Here is a 26,067-nt window from a genome sequence, read left to right as displayed (position 1 = left end):
TTTTATTTTTCCCAAAGTGAGAAGCGGGGAGGCAGACAGACTCCCACATGTGCCCGATGGGGTTACACCCGGCATGCCCACCAGGGGGTGATGCTCTGCCCATCTGGGGCGTTGCTCCACTGCAACTGGAGCCATTCTAGTGCCTCAGGCAGAGGCCATGGAGCCATCCTCAGCACCCGGGCCAACTTTTTGCTCCAATGGAGACTTGGCTGCAGGAAGGGAAGAGAAAGACAGAGAGAAAGGAGAGGGAAAAGGGTGGAGAAGCAGATGGGCGCTTCTCCTGTGTGCCCTGGCAGGGAATTGAACCCGGGACTTCCACATGCCAGGCTGACACTCTACCACTGAGCCAGCCGGCCAGGGCCCACATATGTATTATTTAAATTATTTTTTATTTAAATTATTTTTTAATTTAAAATTTTTTTTAATGTTTTAGCCAACTCGTGCAGTTGAATGTGACTTCAATGTGGTTATTATTACTCAACAATAACAACTAAGACCTTAGCCACTGGTAAGGTTGAACTAAGCCTACTCCGACCCAAAATTTTCTATCTGCTTTATGCATGTATTTCCACAGGTACTTTGCGTGGGCCAGATCGTCTGTGCTGTGGTTGCAGAGACAAAGGTACAGGCAAAGCATGCAATTGAAAAGATAAAGATCACCTATGAAGATCTGGAACCTGTAATCTTCACCATCGAGGTAGAGCTATCTGGTCTCTCTCTTAAGGTTATAAAATTGAAAGCACTTTTATAAATATCTTAGTTTTGGGCTGGTATTTTGTTTTTCTTTTTAAGTGAGAGGAGGGGAGACAGAGAGACAGACCCCCACAAGCATCCCACTGGGTCCACCTGGCAAGCTCCCTACTGGCAATACTCTGCCCACCTAGCTATTTTTAGCACCTGAGGCAGAGACTCCAGAGCCATTTTTAGAACCAGGGCCAACTTGCTCAAACAAATCAAGTCGTGGCTGCAGAAGAAGAAGAGGAGGAGGAGGAGGAAGAGGAGGAAGAAGAGGAGGAGAAAGAGGAGGAGGAAAGAGAGAGAGAGAGAGAGAGAGAGAGAGAGAGAGAGAAAGGGGGAAGGGTTGAGAAGCAGATAATGGCTTCTCCTGTGTGCCCTGACCAGGAATCAAACCTGGGACATCCACATTGCCAGGCAACACTTTAACACTAAGCAAATTGTCCAGGGCTACTATAAATACCTTAATGCAAGACTAATTCAGAGCTCTATTTTTTTTTAATTTTTTTTTTTTTTTTTTTTTGTCACTGGCTTGCTCTGAGAAACTCAGCTTTCTCTAAAAGTTATTACTTAAATTGAAATTAGCTTTGGCTCCAAAAAGCAGGAAATAATAATAATACAAATTTATTTTACATTCAAAAAGTCTAAAAGTAGTCACTCTTGGGCCCATATGAAATTCTATGTATCAGGGATCTGGCTGTTTCTAGCTAGTTGCTCATCACTCATGGTTTCCTTTCACACTCTGGCCCGTGATGGCTACTGAAGCTCTGGTCATTAAGTCCACATTCTGGATACCAGAGACAATGAGGTGATGACCTAGAGCATATCCCTCCCTTTAAGGACAGGCCTAGAAGTTGCACATACCTACTTATGCTTCATTGGTCATGCCATGCCTAACAGCAAGGGTTGCTGGGAAATAATAGATTTTATTTCAAGTGGTCAGGTATCTACCAAAAATCAAGGAAAATAATGAGATTGAATATTGGAAACAATCATGTTTTTAAAATGGAGCTCAAAAGCAGTGGGACTTTCATGATAGAATTCCACAGAAATTTTCAGTCTCATTTGTAGGTCTGGATGGTGGAATGCAAATGAAATCTAAGTAAGAATAGAAAAGCCTGGTGTGGGCTGGAGTCTGCAGTTTCTAACTCAATGAAGGACAAGTTCAGAGTAATTAAATTGAGAATAGCTTACTTATCTGTGTACTTATGACAGAAAATAACATTTTTTCAAAGTGAACAATTTGAACATTTTTAAAAATGTGTCTAAAAAGTACAATATGCTCAGTATTTAAACTGTTTCTTCATCTTTCTAAACTCTGATCTGAATTCCCATCTTGCCAAGTTTGCAAAAAGTCCAGGCCATTTTTCTTGGCTCTCTCCCCTTCCTAGGGTTGTATTGGGATCCTAATATGGGTTTTTCAATTTCTAATTCTAACCTCATTACCTCAAAGGGGAAATGACCCACCCATAGGACACACCCATGAAATATCCTGGGACTCAGAGGGGTTAGAGATCCAGAATTCCCTCAGACTAGGACTGTCTAGAGTCAGCAAAAAAATTCTTTTGTGCCTGACCAGGCCGTGGCGCAGTGGATAGAGCATCTGACTGAGATGCAAAGGACACAGGTTCGAGACCTCGAGGTTGCCAGCTTGAGCGCGGGCTCATCTGGTTTGAGCAAAGCTCACCAGGTTGGACCCAAGGTCGCTGGTTCCAGCAAGGGGTTACTTGGTCTGCTATAGCCCCACGGTCAAGGCACATATGAGAAAGCAATCAATGAACAACTAAGGTATTACAACGAAAAACTGAAGATTGATGCTTCTCATCTCTCTCCGTTCCTGTCTGTCTGTCCCTATCTATCCCTCCCTCTGACTCTGTAAAAAAAAAAAAAAAAAAAAAATTTAAATAAAAGTAAGTAACAAAATAGTCATATATACCAATATTTATTCATCCATTCATTCAGTTATTAAATGACTATACATATGTGAGAGGCAGGGTAGGGTAGTGGCTAAAAGCACAGATTCTAGACCAAACTGCCAGATTTGAATGCTGATTGTACCAATTATTAACTGTGTGACCCTAAGCAAATTACTTGGCTTCTCTGTACCATGGTTTCTTCATCTGTAAAATGGGGTTAATAATAATAATACTTACTTCATCAAGTTGTCCTAAAATTAAATGAGTTAATTCATGTAGAATAGTACTTGGTTTATGGTTAATGCTCACTAAATATAGCATATACTATAATAAAATTATATTATTTTATGACACATTATAATATGGCAATTAACATACTTCCACATGGGCTAAGGTGACTTATTGAGATCTTGGTATAGCAGAAAATGAAAATTTGACTATATTGTTTATTTTCTGCAAAATGTTTCTGAAAACTAAACCTGGCTTGAAAGCTGCTTCCATCGCTTACCGGTATTTTCAGCAACACTTGGAGAAAGTTTTATAACTTCTCTAAACCCAGTTTCTTCATCTGGAAGATGGAGATCATGATAGAAATTACATAAGAATGCGTGTAAATACACTGTATAATGGAGATCATGATAGAAATTACATAAGAATGCATGTAAATACACTGTATAGTGTACAGTGCTTGGCACAAAGCAAGCACTAAATAAATATTAGCTACTCTCACTATTCTCATTATCACCCTTAGCAAGAAAAGAAATGACTGGAAAGCTATTGGAGAGAAAGAATGCAGAGACAGGTGCCCTTCTGAAATATGGAAAATTATGTTGGTCTGAGGGTAAAGTGAGGATCAGCTGTCAGTAGGTTAATCCACAAAACCCCAAACAAGGTGGCTCCAGTCTTCATATGTGAGTTAGTTCATGTTATTATTAGAAAGAAAACAGAATAAAGAACTAGAAAGGCCCTGTGAGATATGCCAAATACTCAAAGAAATGAACAAACTTCCTACAGTGTCTATTGGGCCTGCCCAAAAATGCATTAGGACTTGAGTTTTCTCCCTCACCATGGCCTGTTCTTTCAGAGCCCAGAGTTAGAGGTTCTTGTACCTGAGGTACCTCAGTCTACCTATTTACCCATACTGCACTTGGACCTGTCACCTGTTCCATGGAGACACTGAAAGAGGAATGAGTCGTTATCATGCTGGACCATTATAGTGCCTCCAGATCTCAATTCTGAATGTTTCTCTAATCCTTGTTGGTTTCCTCTGCAACCTAGAAGACATTCTCCACCATCCTGCCTCTGCCGCAAGCCCACTACGCTTGGGCTTCCTTGCTTGCATGGCTTCTTTGATGTGTCCTAGTAGATGCCAACTTTGGGGAGTTTACTGACTTTTGATTAAGGGGAGGGGAACTGCCAGTGGAAGAAAAATACAAAGAATTGTCTTTGTGTTGTTTTCTGTCACTCAGGACGCCTTAAAACACAACTCATTCTTATGCCCTGAAAAAAAACTTGAACAAGGAAACGTTGAGGAGGCATTTGAGAAAGTGGATCAAATTGTTGAAGGTAAGAGACTCAAGATAGTTGATAGGATCTTTGCAGGATTCTATTCCAAAGCACACATTGAGAGCATGTGATTTCTCCCCAGAAAGACCACCTTCTAAAGCAGGGTTCGGGAACCTTTTTGGCTGAGAGAGCCATGAATGCCACATATTTTTAAATGTAATTCTGTGAGAGCCATACAACGACCCGTGTACATTACGCATTATCCAATAAAAATTTGGTGTTGTCCCAGAGGACAGCGGTGATTGGCTCCAGCCACCTGCAACCATGAACATGAGCAGTAGGAAATGAATGGATTGTAATACATGAGAATGTTTTACATTTTTAATGTTATTTTTTAATTAAAGATTTGTCTGCAGCCATCAAAAGAGCCACATCCGGCTCGCAAGCCATAGGTTCCCGACCCCTGTTCTAAAATCTTGGTACTTTGCCAAATTTCTGTTAGATCTCTTCTTTCCAAATTGGGGGGGGGGGAGCTTTTGATGGTGGGAGGTAAGGAACAACAGAATAAATGGAAGAAAAACTTCTAAGATTTTTGATGAGTTAAGGGAAGAGCGAGGAATAGAACCAGCCACTTTCAACTTGTTATCCAGAACTATAGTCTCTGAAACAGATTGTCAGTTGCCACAGAACAAATGCCTGATCTATCTACTCTTCGGTCGGGACAAATCCAGGCCGGCCAGTTCACATCTTGCCTGCTTTCGAATTCTCCAACATGGCAATTTCTAACCAGCACACACCTTCAGAAATTTCCCTGTGCTTGCACTTAACAGGAGAGGTCCATGTTGGAGGACAGGAACATTTTTACATGGAAACACAAAGAGTGCTTGTTATTCCAAAGACAGAGGACAAAGAGCTGGACATTTATGTGTCAACACAGGATCCAACCCACGTGCAGGTGAGGTCCAAGACCACCCCCACCTCTGTCACTTCCTAACTCTATCATGGCCTTTAATCCCCACAGGCTCGTCGCTGGCAGGCATTTTGCTTAGAATACAAGTATTGGACATCAGTAGAGAGCCAAGACCGCAGATCCCTTTTGTTTTTTTTCTGGTTTTGTGAAGTCAATAAAAGGACAGCCACAGTCACTTTAAGATTTAGAGAGTACACTCATGGACATAGATAAAAATAAAGTGGTTACCAGAAGGAGGAGGCTAAGAGAGGGTAGTAAAGAAGGACAAATATACTGTGACAGAAAATAATTTGACGTTAGGTGATGAGCACACAACACTATCAGCAGTTCAAATGCTATACAGATGTTTATCTGAAACCTGTGTACTCTTATTGATCAATGTCACCCCATTAAATTTAATTTGTAAATAAAAAAAGATTGAGAGAGTACATTCACTTAGAATATGCTGAAATGAACCCTATGATTGGATGAAAACACTAAGTTATGTCTGTATTTGCTTTTTCTCTGAAATAATTATTATAGTTAACCTTTGAAGTAAACACCTCAGTTTATAGTACAATTTCATTCCCCCAGTCACAGAGTGCTCTGGGTTTTAGCTACAAACATATATCTTATTCTTCAACAGGTGATCAGGATTTTTTGTTTCTCACCTTGTTGGGATGTTATGTCTAGGCATTTGTCTAGGATTTCAGCTTCTAATAGAAATCAAGGACTCTGACGGTTTCCCTTCTGAAAAATGCTATTTTTCTGCCGGAAAGGATGTTCTGTGACAATGAGTCATGTTTATGAACTCAATAGGGCTCCGCAAGACACATTCAGACTATGTTAGTCTTTTTTTTTTTTTTTTTTTTTTTTTACTAACAGTAGATGTGGGTGACTCTAGCTGTGATACTATGTTAGAACAGGAAAGCAAAGTGTTCTTTGCCATTTCACTCTTGTAAAACTTTCCTAATATCTAACTTTTACAGAAAACAGTGTCTTCCACTTTGAACATCCCAGTCAACAGGATCACCTGTCATGTAAAACGAGTGGGTGGAGGTTTTGGCGGGAAAATGGGAAGACCCGCTATATTTGGGGCTATTGCGGCTGTGGGCGCTATCAAGTAAGTGCCCTTAGGGCTACAGATGGGCGGGAAATGTCAGAGCTGAGGGCAGTTCAGTGGCCTGAGAAGTCACTTGGCCTGTTCTGGGGCAACTAAGCCTCCTGTCTCTTTTTCTTTTAAATCCTAGATATAATACCTACCCTCCTAGAGTAATTATAAAAGTTATATGCAGATAGGATTTTGAGTATACTAATTTCCTATAAAAAGAAAAAGTGGTATTATTCGTTGAACACCTCCAGAGACGGAGCTGCCCTGTCCCTGAGTTTCAGATAAGGTGACCCATTTGGAGGCAGGGCAAGTCACCTGCCCTAGTGGAGTGCCAAAGGGGAGAATGCTCCCCCACTTTTCCTTCCTACTCTCAGCTGAAGAAAGGTTGGAGTGAGGAAAGAAAGTCCCCTGCCTTCTACCTCCCTGCACCTGGGAAGGGCCGGCTTTTCAATGTGCATTCAGTGGATGGAATGGATGGATAACATCTACAAAAGAGAGCTCCCAGGCTAACCTCAACGGAAGGCTCGCTCTTTCACTGTTCAAGTTGTGCATGGTGCTGGCTTTGCTGTTCCTTGTTCACTTTCTCTCTTTCTCTCTCTCTCTTTCTCTCTTTCTTTCTTTCTCCTTCTTTTTCTGTACTTTGTCAGAGTCCCAATCAGTCTCTTAACAGCTAACATCCTGCCTCCTTTAGCAACTTCTGTCTAGTTCAGAGCTAAGTCCCAAGACACTCAGATATGTGTCTCTTTCCACACTTAGATATGTCTCCTTCTGCAATGAGAGGTAGGAAAATGCAGGATCTGAATATCACCTACAATTCTTTTCGTAATGAACCCTTCTCTATTCACATCCACCAGGGACCCAGGAAGGGAGAATCAGTTCATTGTATTCCCATCAGGCTTCATGCCCTTAAGACTTCTCAAGCATAACTGCACTTCAGAATCATCTCAGGAGTATTCAGATCTAGCTGCTTGGGATGCCCCCACCCCCACCCCCGCATACTGACCCAGCCATCATTATATTTTAAAACTTCCCAGTGGTTCTACTGTTCAGTCAAGTGTGAGAAACAGCATCTTAAGCCACACTGTACCTTAGCACACACCTGCCTTGTGTTAAGTGGTCCCCAGAACAATGCTAACAAAAAGCTGATCATAAGAGTCTCCTGGGCTCATAGAAATTCCTGCTTCCCCATTCCAGACCAACTGATTTAAAATCACCAAGGAATGAACCCAGAAACTGAACTTAACTGATGCCCAGGTGGTCCTCACCATTAAAGAAGACAAAGAAATTCTGTTAGAATCACAGTTTTCAACATATACTTGAAGACTCCATCAAAATCACCGAGGAAAATGCAGATTCTGGGGCTTCTCCCTAACCCATTAAATCAGAGTCCTAGCGCAAAGGCTCGGGCATCTGCATTTTCACCAGCACTCCACAGGACTCTTCCGCACTCCACATCCTGGGAACATGTGCCCCTGAGATACAGAAAGGCTGAGGCTCCTAGCTACCCAGAGGTCTAACTTTGCCAACATCATAGTAGTCACGGGTGAAAATGGAGATCCAAACCCAGACATCCTAAGACGACTGTTGGCCTTTTTTTGCAGTTGTGTTAGGTTTTTCATTTATCTGTTCACACTCTTTCTCCTTTGTTACTAGTGGTGGGGATATGCAAAAATGGCTGGATATGGATGATCGTCAGAATTAAAGCCATACAACACAAGTTAACTAGCATGTGAATTAACCACTTTAGCTAGATCTGAATTATAGGTCACAGAGACGATAGTAATTTAGTCATATATTAATTCAATAAATATATATATGGAATGGATGGGTGCTTAAATAAACGGTTAAATAAAATGAGTGGGAGGGTGGATAGGGGATAAATGACTAGAAAGGTGGATAGATGAGTAGTGGGTAGATAGTTAAATGAGGGAATGAATAAATAGGTGGGTGGATACTAGATGAGTAGATGAATGGATGGGTGAGTGGATGGGATGGAGAATTTGAGTAAGATTTGTTTTTTTTTAGAACTGGTCACCCCATTCGTCTTGTTCTTGATCGTGAAGATGACATGTTAATAACCGGAGGAAGACACCCATTTTTTGGAAAATATAAAGTGAGTGAATGTTAAATATGAAATTATCAAACATTTCATTTTATTTAAATGGTTTTATGTTTTATTATTTTGATTTTGCTGAATCCTGAAAACAATAATCTTTGCATCTAAAATATTAAATGAAGACGCTGTGTATTTGAATACTCATAATATTTTGTGAGGAACTTTTAATCTAGTATAGAATTATGAAGATGAATAATAAAGATACAGGATAAAAAACACTATTGAATGAATAAAGATTTACACTAGTTGTTCCTCAATGACAAAAAAACCTGCCTGACCAGGCGGTGGCGCAGTGGATAGAGCCTCGAACTGGGATGCAGAGGACCCAGGTTCGAGACCCTGAGATTGCCCACTTGAGCACAGGTTCATCTGGTTTGAGCAAAGCTCACCAGCTCAGACCCAAGGTCGCTGGCTCAAGCAAGGGGTTACTCAGTCTGCTGAAGGCCCGCAGTCAAGGCACATATGAGAAAGCAGTCAATGAACAACTAAGGTGTCGCAACGAAAAACTGATGATTGATGCTTCTCATCTCTCTCTGTTTCTGTCTGTCTGTCCCTATCTGTCCCTCTCTCTGACTCTCTCTCTCTGTCCTTGTAAAAAAAACACAAAACTGAAAGAAGCTACAAATATTGTTATGCCAAAACTTCGCTTTACAAGTGTTTCCACTTAGTGATTATGAAAACGTCACAAAAATTCTTTGCAGCCTCACCAGGCAGTGGTGCAGTGAATAGACCGTCCTCCTGGACTTAAGTTTGAAATCTTGGGGTCTCTGGCTTGAGCGTAGGATCATAGACATGACCCATGGTCGCTAGCTTGAGCCCAAAGGTCACCAGCTTGAAGCCCAAGGTCACTGGCTTGAATCCAAAGTCACTGGCTTGAGCAAGGAAGGGGTCACTCACTCTACTGAAGCCCCCTGGTTAAGGTACACATGAGAAAGCAATCAGTGAACAACTAAGGTGCCACAACTATGAGTTGATGCTTCTCATCTCTCTCCCTTCCTGTCTGTCTGTCCCTGTCTTCTATCCCTCTCTCTCTCACTTGCTAAAAAAAAAAAAAAAAATTACTTGCAAATAGAAAAATTAAGCCGCTAACAAGTAGTTTTAAATTGTTTTAAACTACATTAATTGTGTTTTTATGCAACTATAGCATAAACACTATTAAAAGATACTTGTTGACAACAATACTACTTTACAAATTTGTGACTGAGATCTTAGGATAGTTGTAATATAATGTTCTTATCAAATATGCTTTATTTGGGAATTGCTTATAGTGAACATACAGCTGAACCTTCTATCTAATTTTGTCATTGCCTTAGGTTGCTGAATTGTCACATTCTCTGGGTTAATAAAGTCACGACTTCCCACACCACAGCACAATTTTATTTCTTCCATTGGCATTAGTAATTCTTATTTTTCTTTATTTTTTAATATTTTTATAATTAGAGAGAAATAAACCATAGTTGGCAATTAAACTTTGTATTTGCCTTCAGATGCACAGGAATTAATACAGATAGTGTTAGATTCTAGTACCAAGAGCACTGCAGAGGCACATTCTGGGATTGTGGCAGTTGGTAATTATGGTGGTTAGTTGAGTTTTTTGGTTTAGGCCTAGATTATAAATCCTGATTTATTTATATTACGTTTATGAGACTGCTTTGGTATTAGTACTTCTTAAGAAGATTCTAGACTATAAGTATTTTGGTAATTATAGTAATATAAAATATAATTAAAAAGAGGGAAATAATCAAACTTTTTTTTAATTCATTTATTTATTTTATTTACTTATTTATTTATTTATTTATTATTTTTGTACTTTTCTAAAGTTGGAAACGGGGAGGCAGTCAGACAGACTCTTGCATGCACCTGACCGGGATCCACCTGGCATGCCCATGAGGGGGCGATGCTCTGCCCATCTGGGGCGTTGCTCTGTTGCAACCAGAGCCATTCTAGCGCCTGAGGCAGAGGCCATGGAGCCATCCTCAGTGCCCGGGCCAACTTTGCTCCATTGGAGCCTTGGCTGCGGGAGGGGAAAGAGAAAGACAGAGAGGAAGGAGAGGGGGAGAGATGGAGAAGCAGATGGGCACTTCTCCTGTGTGCCTTGGCCAGAAATCGAACCTGGGACTCCTGCACGCCAGGCTGACGCTCTACCACTGAGCCAACCTGCCAGGGCCCATTTTTTTTATTTTTAATGAAATATAACAATACGTGTGTATACATGTGTGTATATATCCCCATCAAACTTAGCTAACAAAGTTTTGCTTATTTGGAACTATTTGTAAATTAGTATAATAGGTATTTATGTGTGACAGGTTCTTACAAAATTCTTTAAAAGTTTTCAGACAACTTAAGAATTCTCACTGCTAGCTTTATTTAGCAATGCTTTCTTTATGAAAAGTTAAAAGTAAACTTCAACCTAGCTTTTCTCAAAATTACCATAAATTCTGAATTTTTGGATTATCCCACATGTCCTAACTGCTCTGGGTTACTATCCAACCTTTCTGTGGAGTAGATGGTAATAGCCATAGAGTTGTCTGGTTTCATCTATTGTATTTATGTATTTATCCCCATTTTCAGAAGGACTGAAGGACCAGAGCCGATCCTTTTTTGGTAGAAGTACAACAGGGACTGGAGATTTTTTCTTTTCAATCTGAGCTCTACAGACAAACTGGACTAGGTGCTGGGAGGGGAGTGGAAACTTCCAAAAAATCCCAGGGGCCTCTGTGAGTCCCAGTACGGACAGCAGCACTAGATCACATTTATGTCCATACCAATTACAAAGCACTGCCCAGCTCAGTACAACGAGAGCCGTCACTCCAGGGTCCATTTCCGACCTCCGCTTCCGAAGCTTTCCTGTAACAAAATGCACTGTGATTCATCCCAATACACTTTGGAATTTCAGAGACTTTTCTACAGGGGGAAACCACAGCCTAAATTAGAAGGAATACCAGTAAAAAGTGAAGGAGAATCTTCTAAGAATAAAGAAGAAGAGGGTAGTAATTACATGTCTAGAGATAAGCAGGGACTTTAGAATTTCATACTAACTGTGAAGCCAGAAAATTACACATTGAAAGGAAAGGGCTCAGCAGAATTCAGGTCCGAGGAGGCCTGTGTCAGCCAAGTGCTGAGAAACAAGGGAACAGCCACATCTAGGACCCCACTGAGACATGGGAGCGGTGTCTGACTGCAGTCCTGCCCAGGAGCGGAACTAGGCTGTGTTTCCAATTTGGCGTGTAAATTTTCTTTTAATTTTTTTAAATTTATTCATTTTAGAGAGGAAGGGGGGGAGGAGCAGGAAGCATCAACTGCTTTATGTGTCTTAACCAGGCAAGCCATGGTTTAGAACCAGCGACTTCAGCATTTCCAGGTTGATGCTTTATCCGCTGCGCCACCACAGGTCGGGCCTTGGCATGTAAATTTTAAACATAAAATGTCCATCATTTGATGACAGGTGGGATTCATGAACGACGGGCGAATCAAAGCTCTGGACGTTGAGTGTTTCATTAACGGCGGGTGCACACTGGATGACTCAGAGCAGGTACGTGCATCAGACACCAGTGTCCTGGATTGTGAGAGAATGCAGAATTTCTGAATGAGTCTTTACGGAGCATGCTTTCTCAAGAACGTAACAAGTTCCACAGCAGCTTGACTCTGTGTGCTTGACTTTTAGCAAAAAGAAAGAACTGTTTTCCACTATATATATGAATATCTTCTATTCCTTTAGGTAGCAGAATTTCTCTTACTAAAGCTGGAAAATGCGTATAAAATCCGAAACCGCAGGTTCCGGAGCCGTGCGTGTATGACCAATTTACCATCCAATACAGCCTTTCGTGGATTTGGCTTCCCGCAGGGAGGCCTGCTGGCAGAATCTTGCATCACAGCTGTGGCAGCCAAATGTGGCCTTCTTCCAGAAAAGGTAAGGTTGCAATCAAGGTCACAACCAAGACTGCTGAAGAATCAGACAAGGTGGGGGACCAGCTACTCAGGGAAATAGCCTAGAGCAGTGATTTTCAACTGGTGTGCCACAAGAATTTTTAAAACATGCAATACCTGACCATTTAGTCAGGAGCACTGACCTCTTTTCCCTTACAGTGTCAAATAAAAAATGACAACAGCCTGTACTCTGAGTGTGTTCTAGAGTGAAAACCATATGCAAATGACCTAACGATCTAACGCCTTCTGATTCAGAATTCATGCAAAGCTGCATACTATAGGGTAGAGCGAATCACAGCAGGGTGTATTCGCCTTGTAGGAGGATGGCCCAGGGGGCAGGGGGTTCATATCTAGGCCAAAAGGAACTGTGCAAAACTTCTTGCTTTTTCTGTTCCAGTGATCAAATGACTGAGGCCACCAACAGAGAGCTAATGTTGGAGATGGGCTAGAACAGCCCGATCCCAGGGTTTGCAGCAGTTGCCTAGTGTTAACAAGGAGCAGAGCAGGGACGTGTGGAGGGCCAGCTGAGACTTCTGCTGGGCTGTTGCTCAGGGTGGGGTAAAAAACACCCTCTTGGGCCCTGCTCTGTCAGGAAGCCTGACTTCAAACAAACCTGGGTGGGGCCAGAGGCCTCTGTGTTGATCTCTACAATAAATGGAGAAGACGGAAAAAAAAAAAAAAAAGACAACAGCCAACCCAACAATAACTGTCTGGTGTAAATGAATCAAAATTATACTGATTTTTTGTCAGATCAGCAAAAACTATATTTTTTGGTGTGCCGCAGAATTTTAGTAATTAGTATGTGTGTGCCATGAGATAAAAAAGGTTGAAAATCACTGCCCTAAAAGAACCACTTAAAGTAGCCCTGGTTCAGAATTCAAAATATATCCCGTTCTGCCTAAAACAATTTGTTTCCCTCCCCTTTATCCTCCAACCTTCTTGTGCAAAGATTTTTTTCCTTCTTTTTTTAATTTGTACAAATTACTTTTTAAAATTCAAACCCCGCTGAAGTGATTAAAGTAAAAAGTGAACATCCTTTTTTATCCCCTCATCCTTATTGGTTAAGGGTAACACTTGATAACAGTCTTGTATTAATTGTTCTAACCCTTTTTTCTGGGTATGCATCCAACTATGTCTACACACACATACATAAACATTGTCATATGTTCATATGGATGAGCAAATATACAGTTATTTACCAAAAAATGGGGCCATAATAAATACCTTAGTCTGCACGTTAGTTTTTCTACTTGCCAATAGCCTTGGCCATCTCCCTGTGGCAACCGAATAATCTCTTTTCTTCTTTTCCATGACTGAATATAGTACTACGTGATACGAATGTACTGTGATTTATTTACTCATTCCACTATTGGTGCACATTCAGGTTGTTATTCATCTTTGGCTATTAAAAAATGTTACAGTAAACATCTTGGTACAGATGAACCAAAGGTATAGCTTTTCCCTCTTATGTATAGGGTAAATTTATAGATGTGACATTGCTAGCGCACTTGAAAACTTTTGAGAGATACTGCTAAAAGAATGCCCTCCAAAAATATTATTTTGTGTGATACTCTAAAAGATGCACAGTAGGCCCTGGCCGGTTGGCTCAGTGGTAGAGTGTTGGCCTGGTGTGCAGGAGTCCCGGGTTCGATTCCCGGCCAGGGCACACAGGAGAAGCGCCCATCTGCTTCTCCACCCCTCCCCCTCTTCTTCCTCTCTATCTCTCTCTTCCCCTCCCACAGCCAAGGCTCCATTGGAGCAAAGTTGGCCCGGGCGCTGGGGATGGCTCTATGGCCTCTGCCTTAGGCGCTAGAATGGCTCTGGTTGCAACAGAGCAACGCCCCAGATGGGCAGAGCATCGCCCCCTGGTGGGCGTGCCAGGTGGATCCCGGTTGGGTGCATGCAGGAGTCTGTCTGACTGCCTCCCTGTTTCCAACATCAGAAAAATACAAAAAAAAAAAAAAAAAAAGTGCACAGTATGTGCAATGGGCCAGGCCAGAGGGGGCAACCACCGGCACTTCAGGTCATGTTGACAAGACTTTCTGCTCCTCATGTATTCCAATCCAAACCCAGCCTACTTTTTACATTTCTATCCTGTTTCCTCAATATAGACCCTCTGCTCCAGCAAGGGCTCTCTGTGTATTGTCCTTTGAACTTCTTTGTCCCTAAATTCAACACTGAGGACTACCAGGTTTATAATTTGTGATTGTCAGGGTGCTTCCTACACAAAAGGGAACACCTAAATATAAAACAAGGAAGACAATAGTTATCCTAAGCGAAGTCACATCAACTATCCTATGGGGACAAAGGAGGAAGGCATCCCATTGGTTTGGCAGGAGGGAAGTCAGGAAGAACTTTCTGGAGAAGATGGCACTTGAGATAGGCTTTGAAGCATGATAGGCACAGATAATGGAAAGGTAATGAGGCAAGTGGAACAGCTTGAACAAAGGAGAGGCAACTTCTTTGTGGCTTAGTTTCCTTATCTACAAAATGAAGACAATAGGACTCACTTCACAGAGTTCATGCAAGAATCAAATGGTTTAGCATTTGTTAAAATATTTGGGGGTTTTTAATGGGATAGTTATTCCAGTGTTGCTACTGATGCTAATTATCTTGTTATTAGAGTGTGATGGAGATCATGAAAAGCTCCTGAGGTATCTCAGTGGGTTCTCCTTCTTTATCATATTTCGGGCATCCCATGACAGGACTTACCCATATTCAGATACATTTTCAAAAAGATTTGACCTGTTGACATTATCTAAGCCAAACTGATGACATATGCCAGGCAGCAAGATCTCGAAAACTCGGGGGAATAAGTTTGGCAGCTTCTTTTATGCATTTGAGGTTAAGGAGGGAATGTGAGGAACATTACGTGGAGGTGGGAGAAAGCAAGGCTGTGATTGTGTTACAGGGTAGTTAAGACTATACATTCTCTTGAGGGTGGTTACAGCTTACTTCAAAGGTGTGTTAACTTAGATCAGGGGTCCCCAAACTACAGCCCGCGGGCCGCATGCCGCCCCCTGAGGCCATTTATCCAGCCCCTGCCGCACTTCCGGAAGGGGCACCTCTTTCATTGGTGGTCAGTGAGAGCATCCTGTGCTCCTGGAGTACTGTATGTGGTGGCACCGCAAAGCGAGGCATCGCTCACGTACAGTACTACTTCCGGTGACGTGGGACACACACATAACGGCTCCAGAAGCACGTCATATCACTTGTTACGGCTAGCAGTGACAAATATGGAACTGGATATTGACCATCTCATTAGCCAAAAGCAGGCCTCTAGTTCCCATTGAAATACTGGTCAGTTTGTTGATTTAAATTTACCTGTTCTTTATTTTAAATATTGTATTTGTTCTCGTTTTGTTTTTTTACTTTACAATAAGATATGTGCAGTGTGCATAGGGATTTGTTCATAGTTTTTTTTATAGTCCGGCCCTCCAATGGTCAGAGGGACAGTGAACTGGCCTCCTGTGTAAAAAGTTTGGGGAGCCCTGACTTAGATGCTCAGAAACAATGGAGAGGGCTTGCTTAAGGTAAAGATAAACCTTTTAGTAAAAAATTATATGCCTGGGGGCACGATTTGTGATCAGATCACCCTGTGAGGTTACTTCCCATAGCACCTCTTTTTTCACCCACCAGCACACATTGCAAAGGCAATTGGAAGGCTGAGAGACCCGCTCTTTGTCATTAGCTGCTGGGCTATTTCTCTCACAGAATGAATCTTCAGTTACTACACTGCTCACAAAAATTAGAGGGTATTTCAAAATAAATATGAAGCACTAAAATATCCCCTAATTTTTGTGAGCAGTATATATATACTAAACCCTTGTTTTTCTGCTCTATCTCTGAACCCTGTAAGTTAAAGAGAAAAATCTGTCTCACTGGGCTCCTTCATCCCACTGTCCTTCACAGACCGGTCACTGCCTTCCACGTTCAGGAGGGAGAGCCCCTGACTGGTGCTGTGAAGAAGGGGAAGAGTTAAGAAATAATATCCATTATTTCTGCAAAAGCACATACTGTTGAAAGAAAAAGAAGGAAGGCCCTGCCTTCTCCCCCCACTCCCAAAGTTTGTGCGGAGGCTTTTCAAGTCTCTGTTTTGCAGTCGTTTTCTGTCTTACCGTAACTATTGACTCAATTTTCCACCCATTTCAGGTTAGGGAGAAAAACATGTACAAAACTATCGATAAAACCATCTACAAACAAGCATTCAACCCTGAGACCCTGACAAGATGTTGGAACGAATGTCTGGACAACTCTTCTTTTCACAGCAGAAGAATGCAAGTGGAAGAGTTTAATAAGAAGAATTATTGGAAGAAGAAAGGCATTGCTATTATCCCCATGAAGTTTTCAGTCGGCTATGTTGAAACAAGCTTTCATCAGGTAAGGTCCTATACGTTGTAAATAACCAACATGTCAGACACTCTCCTGGCCCAGTCAGCTTGTGTTGACTTTGGAAGAGTGTCACTTTCCCAGGGCACTGAGTCACCCCCTCCCCTGTCCAAGCCCCTAGAAGAAATGTGCAGAACTCTCCTGAGCAGCACCCATCGGCAAGCATTTTCAACACAGTGCAGTAGGAAAATGCCTCGGTGGCAGAAAGCAGCATCAGCAACATAAGACCTGCAGCTGCATAACAAGATGGAGCATTGCCCACCCCACTGAGCCCCTATTCCAAAAGGGAGCAGGAGCCCACAAGGCCTGTAGTACTGTGCCTTCTGAGCTCAAGAGTCCCAGGGCTTAAGCAAGAATGGGGCTGTCACTGATCTGTGTCCCAGACCCCACAACACTCTTTGGTGCACCCTAAGTCTTAGTAGACAGAGAAGTCATTCCCTGTTACCCTGACCAGCTATTTGCTTCAAGCCACCTCTCCCAAGAATCTAAGTCCATTCTGATGGGGAAATGAAAGTGGGGGCCCAAAATTCTCCCAGGTAGGTTTTCAAAAGGAAGAGGCAAGTCATTCAGAGACCCTCTCCAGAATGGAGGAGGAATGACAGCGTGGAGATGAGTCTATGAAATAGCACAAGGACTGGTATTGTTATCAAGTAGTGTAGTCTGTGGGTTACATAGAGACACCAAGGCAGGTTACAGAAAAATTTTAGGAGGAGCTTTTATTAATAATGATATTAAGCCAACAAGGCATACACGGGGTATTGCTCACCCAAATCGTGCAGCCCAGATCATAGCTCTGAGGCTGGTTATATAGACACGATCACATACTGGTTGGGGGGAAAAGGAGAGGGAGCAAAGGTAGTAAAGTCATTTACTGATAAGCTTGTAACATTTATCTATAGGATCTATTAAAAGGAAAAACATTCCTACACATCAAGACCACGAGATAACACAGTAGGGAAAAATATTTTTATGTATCAACATAGTAGTGGTAAATGTTTTACATATCAAAGACTTTCCCAAATTTTCTAGGGTCCACCACCTATCCCTGTCACCACAATAGTGAGAAATGAAATGGTTAATTTAGGATAAGGAGAGAAGCTAAATGAAATTACCTTTGCTTATTAGGAAACCTTGCTTCGTTTATAAGTTTTATACATATTTAGAATTTCAAAAGGGATGATTATTAGAAAGCATATAAAATGTTACAGAATACAGGTTTTTCAAGCAAGGGGAGTGGGCTTGTGATCCCTTTGTCTAGAGGTATATGTCACCCTCATGACTCCAGGAGGGGAGGAAGAGTTATAGGAATTTTTAATTAAAATATGTAAGCATTATCTCCTTAAAAACCTAAAGGCTTTTAAGATGGGAGAAGAGGAAGGGGTTTTCAGATAAGTTCTACCTTCTTTGCTCTGTCTAGCACATGGTGTCAGTCCTTCCAGAGAACTCTAGTAGTTAAACTATGATTTTTGCCCCTTTAATCTCTTTCTCTTGGGGTTTTTTTTCTCCTCAGAAAGGAGGGGTAAGGGAGGCCTGGCTCTTCTTTTTGAAAAATTATAAGGTGTTTCATCTCAAGAAGCAGCTGATGCAGAGGGTACAGAGTCTGTTGCAGGCCTCTCTACCTTCTTAAAGATTTGTTTGTTCCAGGCTAGTCTGGAAGGTTGGTAACTTCTTCTCTTTAAAAATCTACCAATAGCATTGCAAGGCATCCATAACAGCTCTGTAGACCTTACTGAATCTGTCATCACTGGGTCCTCAGCTCGAATTTTTGCCAACCCCTCCTCTACCATGGAAAAAACCTTCTGACAAACCCTTGGTAGTAAATCTTTTTGGGTTCTGGGGTTTCTACCTCTTCTGATCTCTTTATAATGCCTAATTTCACTTCCATCGTGATGGCTTTCCTCTTCTTCGAAGCGCTACCATCTGAAGACTCTGACTTTCATTTAGGAGCCATGATAAGGGCCCAAAAGTCACCAAACAAAGCAACACAAATGGAACACTTGCACTTTTAATGGTCCAAAATGGCATAGGTAAGCGTACTGGGGGACGCCAACTTCCTCACTCACATGACACATTACTGCGTATTCTTCCGCCACGCACAGCCAAACTAGTTCAGCCAGCTAGTCTGTAAGTACGACGCAGGCGGTGTAAGCCAAAACACTCACGTTTCAATTTTTTTTTATTTTTATGGGAGTGAGCATTGTAAACCCGAGACATCATGTGTCGAGACTGTCGTAACCCGAGGACCGCCTGTACTTATTTTTTTTATTATACCACAGCTCCCCTCACCTTTAGGGCTGTCCCTCACCTAAACCACAGTCTACTTCCTGTCAACTGCCCATCTCACCACAAAAAACTTCTTTGACTCTCCGTCTGAAAGGCCTCCAGCTTCCCCACAGAGCTCCAAATTGATGCACTCCAGAAGCACCAGGCTAGGAGCTGCAGCATGTCATTCCAGGTCAGCTGATGACTCATAAACCTGGAACTCCTACTCCCTAATCTAGGCGAGAGAAGCACCGTCCTCACAGGGAGTGAAGAAGGCCCACAGTTATTATTAGAACCTACAAGTCTGGATGCCTGGAGCCTCTCCAAGCCACCCCGGGCCTCCAGGCATCTCCAGACAAAATAGGTTGAAGTCTTAGTTTTTCGTCTCCCTCCTCCCTCCATTCCCCTCCTCCCTCCACGTCTCGCCCCCCTCTTCATCGTTCTCTAAAGAAAAACACCACATTTCCATTTATCCAATTTAACGAACGTTTATGTAATGTCTCTGTAGTTCAGACCTACTCAAAGATGATAAAGACTAGGTGCCCTTCCTCCTGGAGACTCTCACAGAAGACCTGTCACCCCCTGTATTTCTTTCCTGTGGCTACAGTAACAAAGTATAGCAAACCCAGTGGTTTAAAGCTACAAATGTATTATCTCAAAATTCTGGAGACTCAAAGTGCTGTGCTCCTTCCTAAGGTTCCAGGGAAGAAGCCTGTCTTCCTCATCTTAACTAATTACATCCGCAAAGGCTTTTACAAATAAGGTTGCATTCTGAGGTTTTAGATGGACAGGAATTTGCAGGGGACACTGTTCAACTCAGCACATCCCTTTAAGAGTAAGTGCAGAGAAGGGGGCAATCGATCCTTCCCAGGGGAGAATGAGGAGTATTCACAGAAATTTTAACAGAAGAGAGACCATAAGGTGTGGGTCTGAAAGCTGGGAAGCAAGCCAGGAAGAGAGAACAGCATAGGCAAGAATACAGGTCAGTAAGAAACAGTGGTAATGCCAGACTTAGAAACAAGTCAGGAAAAGACAGGCAAGAAACTGGAAAAATACAGGAGACCAAATCCCACAGGGTCTGATATTATAATAAGAAGCAGGGCTCTCTCTTACAGACAATAAGGAGTTTTTGCCCAACTTGCCCAGGTGGCAAACGGTTCTCCCCTTCATGATTCCATTCAGTGTCACTTTGGGGAACCCTTCTCTGCTTCTGCAGAAGCAGCTGGATCTGTCCTCCCAGGTCACCGGGACCTTTTATGGCACACCTACTGGTATTGTTTTTTGCATCCCAGTGTAGTACCCCACTGCTCTGCAAGCTAGAAGCACAGCTCATTCATCTTCATATATAGGTAGAGCTGAACCTAGGTTGGCATATAATACATGCGAGTATTTACAAATGTTTAATTCACTGCTTGAGTGGTTTGCCAGAGATTTGAAACAGGGGAGTGACTTTCAGATAGTTGCAGCCAATACTCACAACTCCTGAGTATTCCAAGCGACTCCTACTAAAACCAGGTTCCTAAGAATGTCTGCACAGGTGACTTCTGCACAGAAAGAACCCAGCCTCAGAATCCTACCAGGAAAACTTGCCCCTCTGCCCCTCCCCACTCCACGAGACTGGTATTTCACTGCCCCGTTTCTTACAGTGAACCTTGCCAGACTTGCACTGAGCTGTGCCTTCTGCGTTGGTTATTTTTCTAGGCAGCGGCACTCGTTCATATCTACACAGACGGGTCTGTATTGGTCACACATGGAGGCAACGAACTGGGGCAAGGTATTCACACCAAAATGCTACAGGTAAGATAAATAAAATGAAGGCATGAATCTCTCTATTCATTGCTGACATGATTGACATTGGCACTAATGTTAGGGGAAGTGACAACTCCCTGAACTCAAACCCTATGGTGTTTACTATTTGAAAAACTTCTTACCAAGCAAATAGAATGAGTGAGGTGGTGGAAATCACACACATGTGATTCGAGCTTGGCCAGGTTCATGGGTGGAGGTGGTTGTAGTAAAAACACCAGAGCTGAGCCCCGGGAGCACGGCGGCAGGCGGGCGTGCAGGCTTACCTAGATGGGAGTTTCTCAGCTTTTCTATTTTGAGACCAGTATGTTTAATTTTTAAAGTTTGAATAACAATATTAGCATATTATTTTGACAAGTAAGGACAAGTATTTTATTACTATTATTCTCCTATCATTTTTTTTCTGTATTTTTCTGAAGTTGGAAATGGGGAGGCAGTCAAACAGACTCCCGCATGCGCCCAACCGGGATCCACCCAGCATGCCAATACCAGGAGGCAATGCTCTGCTCATCTGGGGCATTGCTCTGTTGCAACCAGAGCCATTCTAGCACCTGAGGCAGAGGCCATGGAGACATCCTCAGCGCCCGGGCCACTTTTTGCTCCAATGGAGCCTTGGCTGCGGGAGGGGAAGAGAGAGACAGAGAGGAAGGAGAGGGGCAGGGGTGGAGAAACAGACGGGCGCTTCTTCTGTGTGCCCTGGCCGGGAATCGAACCCGGGACTCCTGCATGCCAGGCCAATGCTCTACCACTGAGCAAACCAGCCAGGGCTCTCCTATCATTTTTAAAGAATATTTTAACCACACATATACATCCACACAAAATAGGAAGATATGATTTCAGAAAAATAAAGAATAATTCTTTAGATTGAAAAAATTTAATTTTATGACAAATATATTAGATTGTTCTAGTGTGTATGTCAACTTTGTCTATCCAGACCCTTAGCTACTTGGGAATGCACTCCCACATTCCACATGGTTCTGAAGGACTCTGCAGTTCTGGTGCCTCTCAGCCGCATCTTCCTCCTGCTAGCTGACAAGGTTTATGAGCCTCAGTGATTAAAAAAAAAAAAAAGAACCAATAGTCAAAACATTAGAGTCTGAAGTAAAGGAAAGTAAATTGAGAAAGCTAAGCTCAAGAAATGGGGATGTGTGTATGGCCAGTAGCCACAGCCATCATCACAGCCACCTGGCCCATGCAGGTTCTCATTAGATTCAGACAGACGGTAATGAAACAATGGAGCCAAGAACTGGTGGGCCATTACCTTTAATCCTAGCTTGCACCCAGCGGGCAAGTGAAAACACACACTGGGCTCCAAAGCCCACTCATTCAGTGCTCACAAAGCCACTGACTTATCCGAGTTTCCTAGAATCAAAGGTTTCTAGCTCACCAGACTTATTCACCTCTGTTCCCCATCTCCTTCTCTCTGCACAAACTCTGCACAAACTGGCTTCTCACTCAGTACTCCACCTTCTTGGCTGCTTCTCCTGGCCTCCTCCATGTGACCTTTTTCTGCTCTCCTCTCTAATGCTAATCTCAGGAACCGAGAGAGAGCAAGCTCCCAGTCTGCCCCACTTTATAGTGTAGATTCAAAACCTTTAATCCAATATACAAACAAGGAAGTCTCTGATACAAAGTCACTTATTTGAGGCATAATGGGATTCCTCATGAGAGTGTACCACCCCACATCAAAAAGGGTGGGAAAGGCTTAGTCCTAAAACCAAGCCCCAGGCTACAAGGATCCTGCCTGCCCACAGCCTGCCCTCAACACATATTAATATAATCACGCCCATCCCAAGCAAGAAGGGCAACTAATATCATCACCTGAGCGGGCTTCCACATGGGCAGCGCCATCTTTAACAAAGTGAGCATAATATATTTCATCTGCCCAACAGTGTGTAAAGCCAGTAGCCACAGCCATCATCACAGCCACCTGGCCCATGCAGGTTTGCATTAGATTCAGACAGACAGTAATGAAACAATGGAGCCAAGAGCTGGTGAGTCATTAGCTTTAATCCTAGCTTGCACCCGGCAGGCAAGTAAAAACACACTCTGGGCTCCAAAGCCCACTCATTCAGTGCTCACAAAGCCACTGACTTATCCAAGTTTCCTAAAAATCAAAGGTTTTAGCTCACCAGACTTATTCACCTCTATTCCTCATCTCCTTCTCTCTGCACAAACTGGCTTCTCCTTCAGCACCCCGCCATCTTGGCTGCTTCTCTTCTCCTCCACGTGGCCTTACTCTTCTCTCCTCTCTAATGCTAATCTCAGGAACTGAGAGAGAGCAAGCTCCTGGTCTGCCCCACTTTATAGTATAGAAATCAAAACCTTTTAATCCAATATACAAACAAGGAAGTCTCTGATACAAAGTCACTTATCTGAGGCATAATGGATTCCTCATGAGAGTGCACCATCCCATATCATGCAATCGTCAAGGGTGTGGGGAAAAGCTTAGTCTTAAAACTAAGCCTTAGGCTATAATCACCCTGCCTGCTTATAGCCTGTCCCCCACACACAATGCAAACTATAAGTGAGCAAACATATATATCAATTTACAAACTTATTTGACCAACAGGGTGCCTTACCACCTCAGCAAATCTATCTTTTTTCTTCTTCAACAAATCCATTTTAAGAGAGCCCAGAATTCAGTCGTCTTTTTTTGTTATCAAAGAAAGGGACAAGGGACAAAGCAAGAAGTAGGTGAGAGCCATAAAAGCTAGCCAAGGTAGCCTGACTTGTGGTGGCGTAGTGGATCAAGTGTTGACCTGGAAACTCTGAGGTCACCAGTTCGAGGCCCTGGAGCTGCCTGGTCAAGGCACATATGGGAGTTGTTTCCTGCTCCTCCCCCCTTCTCTCTCTCTCTCCTCTCTAAAATAAATAAATAAATAAATAATACTTAAAAGCTAGCCAAGGGAGAGCTTGGAATTTCTAAGTCTCTGTTCCCCTGCTGGTGGTTGGTCCCTTGAGCCCTGCTGATTTGAGTGACCTGGAAACTCCCCCCATCCTTTTTTTTAAAGAGAGACAGACAGGAAAGAGTGGGTTTGGGGTTGGGGAGAGATGAGAAGCATCAATTCATAAACTCATAGTTGCTTCACTTCAGTTCTTTATTGCTTCTCATATGTGCCTTGTAGGGTAGGGAGGTGGGGGAGATAGCTGAGCCAGTGACCTTGGGCTTCAAGCCAGTGACCTTGGTTGGGATCGTGTCAATGATTCAGTGCTCAAGCCAGTGGCCCCATGCTCAAGCTGATGACCTCGGGATTTTGAACCAGGGCTCTCAGCCCCTACACTATCACTGATCAAGCTGAAGACTTCTTTAAATCAGTGGTCCCCAACCCCCGGGCCGCAGATCAGTACCAGTCCATGAGCCATTTGGTACAGGTCTGCAGAGAAAGAATAAATAACTTACATTATTTCCATTTTATTTATATTTAAGTCTGAATGATATTTTATTTTTTTAAAATGACCAGATTCCCTCTGTTACATCTGTCTAAGACTCACTCTTGACCAGGGGTCTCAAACTCAACTCAGCATGTGGGCTGCAGAGCAAGATCACAGCCGTTAGGCGGGCCGCACTAGGTCTACAAAAGGCAACTGTTACGCAACACTTTTCTCACTGCAGTTGAAAACAAAAAAAAATCAGTACAACAAGCACAATCGTACATGCAGTTTACTCAGTGTCACAAAACGACCAGAAACTGTAGTTCACATCACAACTGCTGTTAACTAAGCTAATATCTAGCTAGGATGCTAGAGAAATGAAAAATACAAGTAGGCCCCTAGGCTTACTTAATTTTATCCAAAATATTTTGAACTTCGTGGATTAGTCTGTGGGCCGCACAAAATTGTTCGGTGGGCCGCATGCGGCCCGCGGGCCGTGATTTTGAGACCCCTGCTCTTGACGCTTGTTTCGGTCACGTGATACATTTATCCATCCCACCCTAAAGGCCGGTCCATGAAAATATTTTCTGACATTAAACTGGTTTATGGCCCAAAAAAGGTTGGGGACCACTGCTTTAAATCTTTGATAAACAGACATTACTTTTTACCTATTTTTCTAATTCTTCAGGAAAGGCCCCATCTGACAGGGGACTGCCTGCCTTTGCAAAAACTCAAGCCTCAAGCAGAATTCCTTTAGTTGATCAGCATATCTATAGCAGGAGCTATTAGCCTAAAGGCCACGGGGAAAATGCAGGCTAGAATTTAGATAGTCAGAGAAAGCAAGCCTTTCACTTTGATACACTCCGTGCCTAACATCCACCACAGATAGAGGCACAGGACCACCTGGCCAATCATAGTTCCTGAATCCCGGTGGATAAAAGGGTTGATCCAGGAAGAAGGCTCATGTTCACGCAAGGCCAATCAGAGCCCTTTCTTAGGACTGATGTGCGGATCCTGGGAAAAAAGAGCTATCATTGCCCTGTGGTTGTTTAGTTACTGTGCTACAGGCCAGAGGGGGTCATAGACGAGTTTCCTGTGCTATGGAGGAAGCCTGTCTATTGTTGGAAATAACGTGGCCATCATAGAAAGAAAAACCAGTGTGAAAAGCTCTGAGAGGACCCTCATGAGACCATAAAGCCCCCAGATACAGACATACATGAAGCCAGTTCTTCCCAGTTTTGTGAACCAATAGATTCTCTGCATTTTAATCACCAAGAACCAATAAAATTGTCATTTTTTTTTCAAGTTTCTAGGGAAACTTAATCATTGAACTGTATTAGTCTGAAGATTGGCATTTGGGAACAGGTTTATACTTCTAGATATTTGATGAAAGTGTTTTAGGGAAAGAAACAAACAAAAAACACAACATCTCCAAAATAGTGCTTTTTTCCCCTGCCTTACCTCCCTTCCTTCCTCTATTTTTCATTTCTTCTTGATTAAATATCTTAGTTTTTACATGTGTCTGCTGGAGAAACTGGAAGGAAAACAACGGAAAAGAAAAAAGTGAACAACAAATACTAGAGGAACGGAAGGAACAAACAAAGGAACAAACAGAAGAAGAGGGAGAGGAAGCTGAAGTTAAGGAGGGAGCGAGGGCAAGAAACAAGACAGGCCCCCCAGGTCATTTTAAGTTTAACTGATACGGATACCAACAGACTTAAGACCAGATTCTGAGCCAGTCAATCTAATCTCTCTCTTCCTGCGTGGTCACCAAATAAACATGAATAATGTCAACTTGGCCTAGTCTCTACACTTAGGAAAAAATGTGAAAACTTAGAAAAAATGAAATTTTTAACATTCTAAATGCACTAACTTTTAATGAAAGAATCACTGAGGAATATTACAAAAAAAAAAACTACTTTAAAAATCAACATGAGGCTCTACTAAAATGTGGTTCTAATTTTTATAAGACTTT

The 26,067-nt window shown here is 42.5% G+C and overlaps 1 protein-coding gene across 2 annotated transcripts in view; it reads left to right on the top strand.

The window, feature by feature from the left end:
* Nucleotides 1-26,067, top strand: part of LOC136306390 (aldehyde oxidase 2) — a 90,190-nt gene that overhangs the window by 37,960 nt on the left and 26,163 nt on the right. For both annotated transcript variants that reach the window (XM_066232960.1, XM_066232959.1), the window contains exons 19-27: nucleotides 575-697; nucleotides 4,121-4,217; nucleotides 4,988-5,112; nucleotides 6,096-6,229; nucleotides 8,243-8,330; nucleotides 11,779-11,865; nucleotides 12,052-12,243; nucleotides 16,413-16,640; nucleotides 20,613-20,708. In XM_066232960.1, coding sequence (XP_066089057.1) covers nucleotides 575-697; nucleotides 4,121-4,217; nucleotides 4,988-5,112; nucleotides 6,096-6,229; nucleotides 8,243-8,330; nucleotides 11,779-11,865; nucleotides 12,052-12,243; nucleotides 16,413-16,640; nucleotides 20,613-20,708 — 1,170 coding nt within the window. The remainder of the gene's footprint in view (nucleotides 1-574; nucleotides 698-4,120; nucleotides 4,218-4,987; nucleotides 5,113-6,095; nucleotides 6,230-8,242; nucleotides 8,331-11,778; nucleotides 11,866-12,051; nucleotides 12,244-16,412; nucleotides 16,641-20,612; nucleotides 20,709-26,067) is intronic.

This window comes from Saccopteryx bilineata, chromosome 5, assembly GCF_036850765.1.
Source record: "Saccopteryx bilineata isolate mSacBil1 chromosome 5, mSacBil1_pri_phased_curated, whole genome shotgun sequence".
NCBI lineage: Eukaryota > Metazoa > Chordata > Mammalia > Chiroptera > Emballonuridae > Saccopteryx > Saccopteryx bilineata.
This window is presented reverse-complemented; position numbering and strand designations above follow the sequence as displayed.